Source organism: Mya arenaria, chromosome 6, assembly GCF_026914265.1.
Source record: "Mya arenaria isolate MELC-2E11 chromosome 6, ASM2691426v1".
Lineage (NCBI taxonomy): Eukaryota > Metazoa > Mollusca > Bivalvia > Myida > Myidae > Mya > Mya arenaria.
The window spans coordinates 50,961,570-50,973,473 of record NC_069127.1 but is presented as its reverse complement, the minus strand read 5'-3'; the positions used below and the strand labels follow the sequence as shown (position 1 = coordinate 50,973,473).

The window sequence follows — 11,904 nt, the reverse complement described above, 5'->3', positions numbered from 1 at the left end:
TGTTTGGTCAGACATGCAACTTGTAATATTATGTAGTCCATGATAAAACTTTCAAATGAAAAGTTAAAACGAATTATTTATTACGATAGCTGTTATTTTGCCTATCTATCATCTTACGATATATTTATATATGTAAATTAACCAAGTAATGTAAGAACGAATTTAAATTAAGCATTTCAATCATTTTGACTTCTTACAAATGCTTAGAAGAGTAATTTTACCGGTCAAGAAATAAATAAAACAAAAACAAAAATAACCTGAACATGTTTAAATCAAATTTCCTAAATCAGAAGCATACACATTTGGTAGCAGCTTTAACGAATAAGTTTTACAAAGTGGTTGAATAACTGACTTTTGACCGATGGTATTGTTTAAGTAATTTAGTATAGATCATCACCATTCAGATGCCAACTCAACACAAAGGTCTGCTGATGTATAGGCTGATACGAGATCCGTGCTGAAAGCGGATATTATTTGATGTAAGCTAGACCGCTTGAAGTATTGTCTTAATGGATCATAAATTGATTATAATTTAAAACTTAATTCGTATATATTGCAGTATGCGCATTTTAATGAAATTATAACATGTTAATATTTGATTGATTTACATTGCCGCTAACTAAAATGAATTACTTTTTTGTCGTTTATTCGCCATTCCTTCTGTGCAATCATCCTTACGACTAATGAAGAGTTTCAATAAAACCGAGGTTTACAAAGTGGAAGTACTTTGAGCATCCAAAGGGTCTCTCTTCTCCATTGTTAGTGCTTATTACATTAAATACAACATTTTGTTTTGCTAATTTACGTCATTCGATTTAAGGTTTACTTCCATTGTTAATTTTCAAAATGTAGAACAAGCATTATGGAAATGTTTTAGTCGTAGTAGGGATAAATCGATAGGATATCTTCAGACAATTGATGAATATTATGAAAAAAATAGTTACCACATTGTTAAACAGCAGGCGTGTTATCTAAGAGCGAACGACAACATACTGATTTTGTCGGTGACTTGTATAAGATAGTATGTGTATGTCAAAAAAGAGCTTTTGCGTTGTGTATAATGCATTTAAACATTAATAAACATCTCAAGAGACGCGCGCTGAGAGCTTACCGGGTGTTTATCATTTTTCGCCCGACTCGACGAAAAAATAGTTTCAATACTTTGTAAAGTTACATTGACAATTTATTTTGTTCTTCAATGTATTATTTTGCAGTTTTGTTATTGCCGATTGCTGCCTGTTCTTTATTTTAAATTGGTTGTTTACGTTATAGAATGTACATGATGATCTAGGTTTATTGTAAATGTTTTACCCACACAAAAGGGCAAATATGATCAAATATAGGTAAAAATATTAGTTACATTTTTGCTATATTAACCAATATTGAAATTATATTGGTATCACCCTTCAAAACAAAACAAACCATACAAATGGATAATACACTTACACTTATTTTTCCTTTAAACAAGTAATTTTAAAATCAATTATCTAATTAAAAACAGATAGTGTTTTGTTTTAATTCTATTCTTACAACCTTAAGTTGATATAAGTTATACTGTGAACTACAAAAACAATAAGCCAGAATGAGTCAAATTGAATTAAGAACAAAGGTCGTTTATGCACACCGTATTTTTGTTTTACCGTCATGTTTTTGTTACTGATGCATATCTTGTTCACCAAGAATACATGGGGTGATCCTCGCAAATACGTGTTTTATGATATAACGCTATTGATTATTGTACAATGGATTTGTTTTGAATATATGTCTTCTTTAAGTAACATATTGATCAGTGTGATATGCAGTATGAATATGGAGGTCATGATACACATCATGACGTCAATAACCCCAATATTATCAGAGGTGTGAGAACAGTAATAGAAATAGAACAGCCATAGCATGACATGAATTGTTTAACTTATTTGTATGTTATTGGATGTACGTGAAGTTAGCGGCCTAGCGGCCTAGCGGCGTGAAGTTAGCGGCCTAGCGGCGTGAAGTTGGCGGCCTAGCGGTCAAGAGGCGTGAAATTGGCAACTTAGCGGCCTAGCGGCCTATTTTTTTCTCTATTTCAAAGCAATTGCTAATGCGTTTTTTTGGAAAACAATGATAAATCAAAGAGTTTTTTTATGATAAATCAAAGAGTTTTTTTATGATAAATCAAAGTGTTTTTTATTCATACATTAACATAGTGGCCTTAAATTGTTTTCTATTCAGAGCATTTTCTACTAAAACAATGATAAATTAACTGTTTCAATGCACAAATTATCAATCTGAAGCGATTATAAACATTTTTTCAAAAAAGTCGATCGAGCAGTTCAACGGCCTAGCGGCCTAGCGGCGTAGCGGCTTGAAGTTAGCGGCCTGGCGGCCTAGCGGTCTAAAATGGTTTCCTATTTCAAAGCATGTATACATGCCCTTTCTTCTAAAACAAGGATATATTAACTGTTTGTATTCACAAGTTATCACTCCAATGCAATTATCAACATTTTTTCAAAAAAGAATATTAAGCAGTCAGCTATTTCAAAGCATGTAAACATCCATTTTCTTCTAAAAATGATATATTTATTGTTTTTAAGCACAAATAATCACTCTGAAGCGTTTTTCAATTTTTTGTCAAAAAAGTCAATCAAGCACTTCAGCGGCATAGCGGCGCGAAGTAAGCGGCCTGGCGGCCTAGCGGCCTAAAATGTTTTCCTATTTCAAGGTATATATGCATGCCTTTTCTTCTTAAACAATGATATATTTACTGTTTTAATGCTGAAATGATCACTCTTAAGCAATTATCTTTTTTTTAAATAGTCGATAAAGCAGTTCAGCTACCTAGCGGCCAAGCGGCGTGAAGTTAGCGGCCTGGCGGCCTAGCGGCCTAGCGGCCTAGCGGCCTCAAAATGGTATCCTATTTCCAAGCATGTATACATGCCTTTTCTTCTAAAACAATGATATATTAACTGTTTTTATGCACACACTATCACTCTGAGGCGATTATCAACATTTTTTTCTCAGAACGTCGAACAAGCAGAAAGCTCTATCAAAGCATGTAAACATGCCTGTCCTTCTATTTTTTTATATATAATTATGCCCAAATTATCACTCTTAAGCTATAATAAACATTTTTTTTTTTTAAAAAGTCGATCGAGCACTTCAGCGGCCTCGCGGTCCAACGGCGTGAAGTTAGCGGCCTAGTGGCTTAGCGGCCTATAATGGTTTTCTATTTCAAAGAAGTCGCAGTAGTAGTAGTAGAAGTAGGAGTAGTAGTAGTAGTCGTAGTCGTAGTAGCAGTAGCAGTAGCAGTAGCAGTAGTAGTAGTAGTAGTAGTAGTAGTAGTAGTAGTAGTAGTAGTAGTAGTAGTAGTAGGTAGTAGTAGTAGTAGTAGTAGTAGTAGTAGTAGTAGTAAAAATACTACTTCTAAATCCATCCCCATTTATGTCATCAAACATGTAACGATGACTCTTCTAATTTTAATAATTTGATATTAACTAGATTGATAAACTACAAATAAATTGATGGAGACGTTCATTCGAGTGGCTCCTTTCTGAGTGGTTTTTAATTTCATAATCCAACTATCTAGCTATTGCTATTGAATGGTTTCTAAGCGGTCCATATAAAACTATTTCTATTATATATAAAATTTCCTATAGACCTCCTTTTCCTCTGATCACTAAAATGAATACCTAAATAATTGTTATTGAAAACAAAAAACAAACAGTTCATACTGTACATCTAAAAGAGGTAACAGGTGGCAGTTCTGGGCACTTTCAAGACAGTTTTTAGTATGATGTTATTTGTCTTATCGAAAAGTTTCGCGAATATTAAAAAGGTAGCTAGATAATTATTGCGCAAATTAAGTGGTTAATGTACCAGTCAATTGTAACCACACACCCCCCAGGTCCGGGGGTATACCGGGGATAGCCGGGGAAATGGGCCGGGTGGTTGCGCAGTGCCAGGTGAATGCGGTGGTTTAGTCTTCGCGCAAAATATAGCGGGGAATTTGCCTTACTTAGGCTCCCTGGGGTGCGGGTGCATTACGCGGGGATTTGACCATCAGTTTTTCCCCGCAGGGCGGTGATTTTACCCGGGGTTTGCTGGACCGAAAGTCAAAGTCCCCGCTATTCCCCGGACCTGGGGGGCCGTGGTATCTATTGAATACTATCTTAGGGATATTACGTTCTGACTTCCGGTTTATAAACTGACTTATTCTCTTTATTTTATAAAGATAATTGTACCAATGTGCATTAGAACTGTCCTTCTAATACGCGTCTAGAATATTTAGGAAATCAATTAATAAAAAGTATGATTTAACTGAAACACCGATTAATTGCTGTTTAAAAGCTTTTTATTCATATTTCTGCTTTTTTATTTTAACCAAAGAGACTAATACAAACATCTGTATTATCTACGAGTCATTCTAAATTATCTCTGTGTATAAACTGTTTGGCGTTACCAAATCAAAGGGAAGCAACAAACTACAGAGGTTACACACAACTAATGTTTTCGTCACAGTATCAACAGTACTAAAAGCAAGACATAAAATAGAAATAATTAAAGACGCTCGAAACAGAATAAAGCTACATGCGTCGTGGTGCAAATCGGCACGAGTGTAACTGACATAGCAGACGATAAACAATTTCAACATAATAACGGTTTCCTTGGTAATTGTGAGCGTTTAATGATATTTAAACTTAAGCGACCCTAAATAAGCCCCAAAATATGCCCTCAGGGCACTCAGCGTCGTATACTTAAAAGGCCCAAATATGCCATTGGCAAAGAGATCATTAAGAAATATATATATAGCAAGAAAATGTTTGTTTTAGTATAAGAACGAAACAAAGTCACCCCGGGAACACCAAAAGTTGTTTTTATTCGTAGCTAAGCCATTTCTGATGTACATGTTGTGGTACTAATTCGATCGGTTAAATATATTACGATATTTAAATGAAACATACACTTATAAAACACATGTACTAAACATTGCATGTGTAAAAAGAACCTCAATTTATTTTCTAATCAAAAAAGTTCAGTCGGATTTTTACTCATTTTATTATAATGTTCGAGCAAATATAGGTTTTGCTCGAGCGATGAATTTTTCGTAGTCAATGATTTAGTTAATATATGGCGGGAATTCCGCGTAAATTCGTTCGGGTACCTATGGGGTTTCCGTTCAAATGATGTACACGTGCACCGCGTGATAGGAAAATAGATGCGCGGGAAAATGGAGATGGGACGTATACTCTGAGTTAATTATATTTTGATTTAGGTGCAAAAAATATCTTCACTCTTGGTTAATGATAAATATGTAAGTAACTGAAATACATCGAGCGTGGAAAATATCGACCCTCAAGATATCGAGCCATCCGATCGAATTTTATATAAACAAAGTGTAAAAAATTCGGTCCCTTTAATCTGGTTCGAGCTAACGAGGATATCGAGCCATGAGTAATCGAGCCAACGAGTTTCGACTGTATTTACAATGTCGCTTTATGTCATAGCGTGATTCTAATTGGTCAATTTATCGTTTTAATAAGACACGGAAGCCATTTTAACATCAAACGTAAGTCTCTAAAACGAGATAATTAGTCGTTTTAACGAGTTACTAAGTCGAGTTTAACGAGATACTTAAAGGTGCACTCTTACTCCCAAATCAGATTAACCACAATTAATTCAATTGTTTAGATATACAGAATGGGATGAATTAATGTCGAAATCAATAGATTTTATGAAGGATATCGAGTTTAATTGAAACAAAGGTGCAGAAGACACGGTATTTCTACCTTATGAAACGATAGTAGAGCGAAGTAAATCTTCTAGCATTCGCCAATCATTTAATAGTTTCATTTAATGCCCCAGGTAGGCGCGAGTTGCTTATTCAGCTATACATTGTTACAATCTTGTTATCAGTAATTAATATTTTCCATAAATGCATTTTTTAGGAAGTTGTTAAAGGTTTATCACTTAAAATTTGTGTTTGTTTTACAAGTGTATGTATTGATTTTGAATAAGACTGTCACTTAAATTGGTTTAAACGATGCACTAAGTAGGAATTACTTAGTCGTTTAAACGAGTTATGTAAGTCATTTTAGTGAGATAAAAATAGCAGTATTTCACTTCTATGCGACCGTAAATATGTATTTTTGAACCACCATAATACATAAAAGTTTTAAAACTATTTCGTATCAGCATATGTACAAAACATTGAATGTATGAAAAAGAAGCCTATTTACAAACTCATACTTTAATATTATTTTAACAAATAATCTCAAACGCATATCTGTGAATATTATCATAATATTCGAGACCATATGTTACACCCCAGGTAGGCGCAAGTTGTTTGCTCGAACGATACATTTTTTGAAGCAATTTTTGTGTTAAAATATGGCACGGACTCCGCGTAAATTTCCAGTTTTATCGGCTTGTCCGTTCTAATGATGTTAAGCAGACTAACTCTTGCATCGCGTGATTGGATGTGTGCGCGGGAAGAGAGATTGAACGTTTACTATGTGTTCATTTTGTTAAGAACGGTGCTGAAAATTTTGCTCTTGGTTGGAGATAAATCTGTTCACTGATTTTCTTGGGAATTAAAAATAATACGGAATAATAAAAAGAGGCGGTTATCTTAATTTATTGAAAAGAAAAGGTATAAATTCATTGTTTAGCTTTCACAGGAAGGATCCAACACAGAGTGAATATAATTTGCAAATAGCTAAACATACATTGCTCGTTGAGGATAGGAGTAATAACACTGATTTTTGAATCTCTTGAACAATAGATGGTGGTAGTCAAATATACGAGGAACGTGATTATCATACTGAATCTGGAATGCTTGATGGTTTAGCACCAATACTTTACTAATATTTCTTCCCACATCTTATTTAGTTGGAAATGAAAATGAAAGATAAAAATATTAAAAGAAAGGTGACGACAATTATAATGAATGTGTTTAATTTATGAGAAAATGTGATGAAAAATGGGTCAAAGAATCGCAAGACGTCACGCCGATCGTGGAGTTACTTTATACAACCACCAAGATTATATCAACGCCCTCATAGAGTTCGAAAACGCTTATAAACGTTTGTCGAAAAACGAAGACGTCTTCGCAGTTTTGAATTATATGTGCTTAGTTTACATGGAGTTGGGACGATATCATGACGTCCTGTTTTGTGCCAAAAAGCAGTCCATGGTCAGTGAACAGTTGCAGTCCTGTGTGTTACAAGCGGAAGCCACGTTTAACATGGCGCGAGCGTATGAACGTCTAGGGGAATACCGTACGTCGATAGCGTTGTGTAACCGTTGTTTCAATACAGGAAATCCACCTGATATATCACCGCTCGCCGGATACACGCATCTTTGTTTAGGAAACAATTACTTCGGATTAAGTGACGTCAAAAACTGTTTTAAACATTACGACATAACGTCTCACGTCGCACGGATTCTTTGTGACGCCGTTTTAGAATGCCGCGTTTACATGGGACTTGGTCAAATGTTTATGGCTCTGCAAGACAATGTGACGTCTTTGCAAAATTACGTACGGGCTTCAGAAATAGCGCGTCAGTTTACGAAAGATCATCCCTGCGCTAAATATCAACGTCGTGTATCGGTGGAGATTGCGGTTATATGCAGCCGGCTAGGAAGACTGGGAGAGGCGTTAGAAATGTGTGAGGTATGGGGGGTAACGATAAACAGACTTGAAACAATTATTAACCTATGCCATTGTAAATCATACAACGGCTCTATTTATTATGTTAAGAACTTCGTTGAGATAAACGTTTACGATGTAAAATTACATTTTACCATTAAGATAATAAGTAATGAGCCTTGATATCGAAATTTTCCAAATCACTGTCAGTTGAGAAAATCAGTCAATGTTTACATTGGTTAGACTGAACCATCAAAATAAACAATTATTGCAATGATTGATATTCCTATTATCTAATTCTTGATGATCAGAATAGAAAAGAGCTGATGGGTTTTCGGATGCCTCTACATGAAAATATTGCCATTTAACGATACATGATTTATAGAAGTGGTTAAGATAATGATGTTTCAAGGCTTAGGATGATGTTATGTACCTTTCAGTTTTTTTTCTCTAATGGCTAATGGGTTCTAATTAGCGTGGAAAGATAAAAGCACCCAGAGGTTAAAGAGTACGATGAAAAAGAACCAACACACATCTAAATAATTCTGGCCCAAGCTTGATCATTAAGTCGCGTATTAATGTGATATTAAATACAGTTATAAACTTTAGGTTAAGATGAAAGGTTCTGAAATAAAATATATTTAATAATTTATTCAAAACGGTTGTTGAGAGAAATACGTTGTGACGAACATATTTCAAGCTACTATATATCAAACCTACCGCCCTCCCGAGGTTAAGGCACTAATTTCTCAATTTCTTAATTAGAGATTTCACATACACTTTCAATTTTTATCGTAACCAAGGCCTTATTTCCAAGAATTGTAACAACATGTTTTTATGTATTCCAGCTAGTACCTCTAATTAGGACGAACGGATTTGGCTTGCCTAATGTCTTATGTTTAGGTTAAAGGATCATTCTCACATTTTATAAAAATATAACAAGAAATGTAAAGTGAATGAAATGTTTGGGAAATGCATCGGAACTACTTCATCTGAACACAAAACAAGTAACTAACTGATATGAAATCTGAATGTTGTATGCTTGGAAATTTTAAACAAAATCTTTTTGAATCCATAATTGTAATCAGCGTCCATGCCATATGTTTGATAAAAAATGATTTAATTTGAACATTTTTCCGTTTGGAAAAACTGTCCCCATGCAAAATCGATGGAAAAGTTTAAAATTAGTTTATATGATATAGTTTACGCTCTTGAGTTATTTCAGGAGGCTATGAAGCAAGCCATTGCTCACGGGGACAGGTTGGTCCAAGCCAGATGTCTGCTGAACTTTGCTGATATTCATAGAGATCGACACAACTACCAGGCCAGTAGATAAATAAAGCATTAATTTCTTACTATTATTGAACATAACATACACAACATCACACTAATATCTTCAACAACATTTTCATCGTAAAATTTATTAGCCGAAAGAAACGCTTCCCCCGAGGGAAACACCTTACATACTTCCTGTAGAATTGTACGAGTTTGAATTTATCCAACGATTGTCGCTCACAAATATGTTCAGCATGAATGACATAAACAATCGCCCATTATATTTTGTTTTTGCAAACCAACTTCGGACAACGCCGACGTCGAATTCATGGCTTAAACAGTACATTTAGCATTTTAAATATGAAGCAGAGATAAAATTATAGAGATTACATGACTTGTAAACTTTGGAATCAGTTGTTTGAGTAGATCAATATATAAGCAGTTGAAGATATTCATTATTTCAGTATTGGTTCATCAAAGGTTAGTAAAAGCCGTTTAATGGCCATTTAATGAGATAAACAGCTAGCTACGAACTTTAAGAAGTTATACACGTCAGACCTTCTAATGTATATTTTACTTGTTCAAACATACCTCCTTCTTAGATATTCGGGGTCAGAAAAGTTTGAAAGTTGAAAACATACAACTGTGCTCCGATAAACAATAGGATACATCTGTTTCTTGTTACAAATGAAGAGTAGTTTCGAGAAAAGTTAAACAGATATACTATGAAGCGTTCTAAGATGAGAGATCTTCGTAATACTTTAGACAAACTTAAATGAAATTGCAACATCTTGGGTAATTAATTCCAGGTTGTAGCAGTTCACTTGAAGTATAAATAAAATTATGGCTTTAAATACTTAAAGGAAATTAACATGTAAACCATTTTGTACGCATTCGATATTCGACATTCGAGGGTTGTTTAAAATGTACAAAAAATGAGGCACGCATAAAAGTACTTTGTTTTAGAATTATCTAAAAGCTTAAGATGACTATTATAAACAACCGACACATTGGAAGCATTTTATAACATCATATACTGGTAATAAGTGAAAAGCTCATTCATCTGTAAATTTATGAGTTCCCAGGATTCTAGAAAGCACATTTGTCAGGAAATATAGTGGCTGTCGGGATCCCAAAAATCTCTATAATATTATATTTTTAAAGATGCACTCTTACTCACAAATTAGATTTACCACAAATAATAAAAAAAAAATTAAATCAAAAAGGAAGAATATTTGTCGAAATCAATGGTTTCTATTAAAGCTGCACTCTCACAGATATACCATTTTCTTATTTTTTATCTTAGAAAGAGCAATTTTTGGCATAAATATCTGCAAACCAATGATATAAGATTGCTGACAAAAAAAAATCGTAGATGTTCATATTTCCGTTCGAAAATTATTTTTTTTGGCTTAAACCGTAACAAACGGGTAAAGAAAAATGCATGAAACATCATTTTTTGAACTTAAATATAACAATCTGCGATAAAAAAAATTATCAGCAGTCTTAAATAACTGGTTTCCGTGGATTGTCGCAAAAATTTCCAAGACAAAAAAAAGTTCAATCTGTGAGAGTGCAGCTTTAAGGTTACCGATTTAAATGTGAAAGGTGCTGAAAAGACAGTATATCTACCCCAGTAGATCGCAGTCAATCATTTTCCATATATGCATTATTCAGGTAGTTAAAGGTTTATTACTAGAAATTTATGTTTGTTATATAAATGTGCATGTGTATGTAATGATTTTGAACAAAAGTGTCACTTTAAACAAATAAAGTTCTTTCCAAGATTCCAGAAAAAAAGAACAACATTGATCAATAACTGTAGGGGTTGTAGGAAAGATCTGTATACTGTACTGTGTTTTATTGGCTCCATGAGAACAAGATATCGTAATTTTAATAACTTTTTTCAGCGTGCCTATCCTCGCTACCAATCTGCATATGCTATTGCCGTGGAAACCGGTGACCGGAAATGCCAGCTGGACGTTCTTTCCGGTATGGCGCTTTGTGCGTTTGGTGCTCAGGATCTGGAACAGGTAGTAGAAGAATAGTGGGGGATAGAGTTTAGAAACTAAACTATTGTACTACATGATCTAACTGGGATCTCCTAAAGTAAATAGCAAACTATGGCATTTCTAAGTCGCAATCTTATAACTTTAATTGATATCATTATCAATTTTATTCATCATCATCAGAAATAACGAATTCCTTTGATATTTAATAATATGTCATGATATGTATTATATGGATACCACAATTATACATTTAATTATATTATTGTTACCACAAAAATATTATATCCTTCTATCATATTCCAGGCCGTTGAAATCAACGAAAAGGTGCTGACATTATCCAAAGAACTAGAATCAAAGGTACAGGTCTATTGATTTAAGTTAAACATGGAAATTTTACTGTAGCATTCAAACATTTTCCTGAACAATAGAAAGCAAAAATACGATTGCCACTTTCTGAGATAAAGTTTAGAGAAAAATGTCATTAAAATACTAATAAGTATTGTTATTATTGTTGAAGATGATCTATGTTTAGCATAAATCCTGAGAAGTGGTTTTAAATAGTTTGGTGATGTCATTTAAAACAATTTCAACCAAGGATATATGGAACGCTACGTGTCTGTTAATTAGCAATACGAGAGCCAAAATATTAAGAATTTTGAAGTGAAAATAAAAGCTATAAAAATAACGTCATGTTCACCAACAAGCCTAGATTTTATCGTTTTATAAGCGCCAGACGTCTTAACACGTCGTAAAACTGTATGACCTATTTTTACCACGAAGCTCATTGTTAATCTTAGCTGGACATATGAACGTTTAGGCCAAATAAAAAAATAGGTCTGTTTCAGGTTACCCGACCCTATTTTTTTCCCGCCGACCATAACCAATTTTTCCCTGAAAAAAATGTGATTTGGGTACGAAAATTATTTGTTACGAAATGTTTACGCAAAGTTGACATTCAATATTAGAGTTGGATTTCTGATTGTATTT

The 11,904-nt window shown here is 33.9% G+C and overlaps 1 protein-coding gene across 1 annotated transcript; it reads left to right on the top strand.

Annotated features, from left to right (window-relative positions):
- Nucleotides 1-7,459: 7,459 nt before the first annotated feature.
- On the top strand, nt 7,460-11,289 carry LOC128237879 (43 kDa receptor-associated protein of the synapse-like). The gene is made up of 4 exons (XM_052953457.1): nt 7,460-7,654; nt 8,856-8,954; nt 10,816-10,938; nt 11,221-11,289. The coding sequence occupies exons 1-4, from the start codon at nt 7,460-7,462 to the stop codon at nt 11,287-11,289; spliced, it is 486 nt and encodes a 161-aa protein (XP_052809417.1).
- Nucleotides 11,290-11,904: the final 615 nt, after the last annotated feature.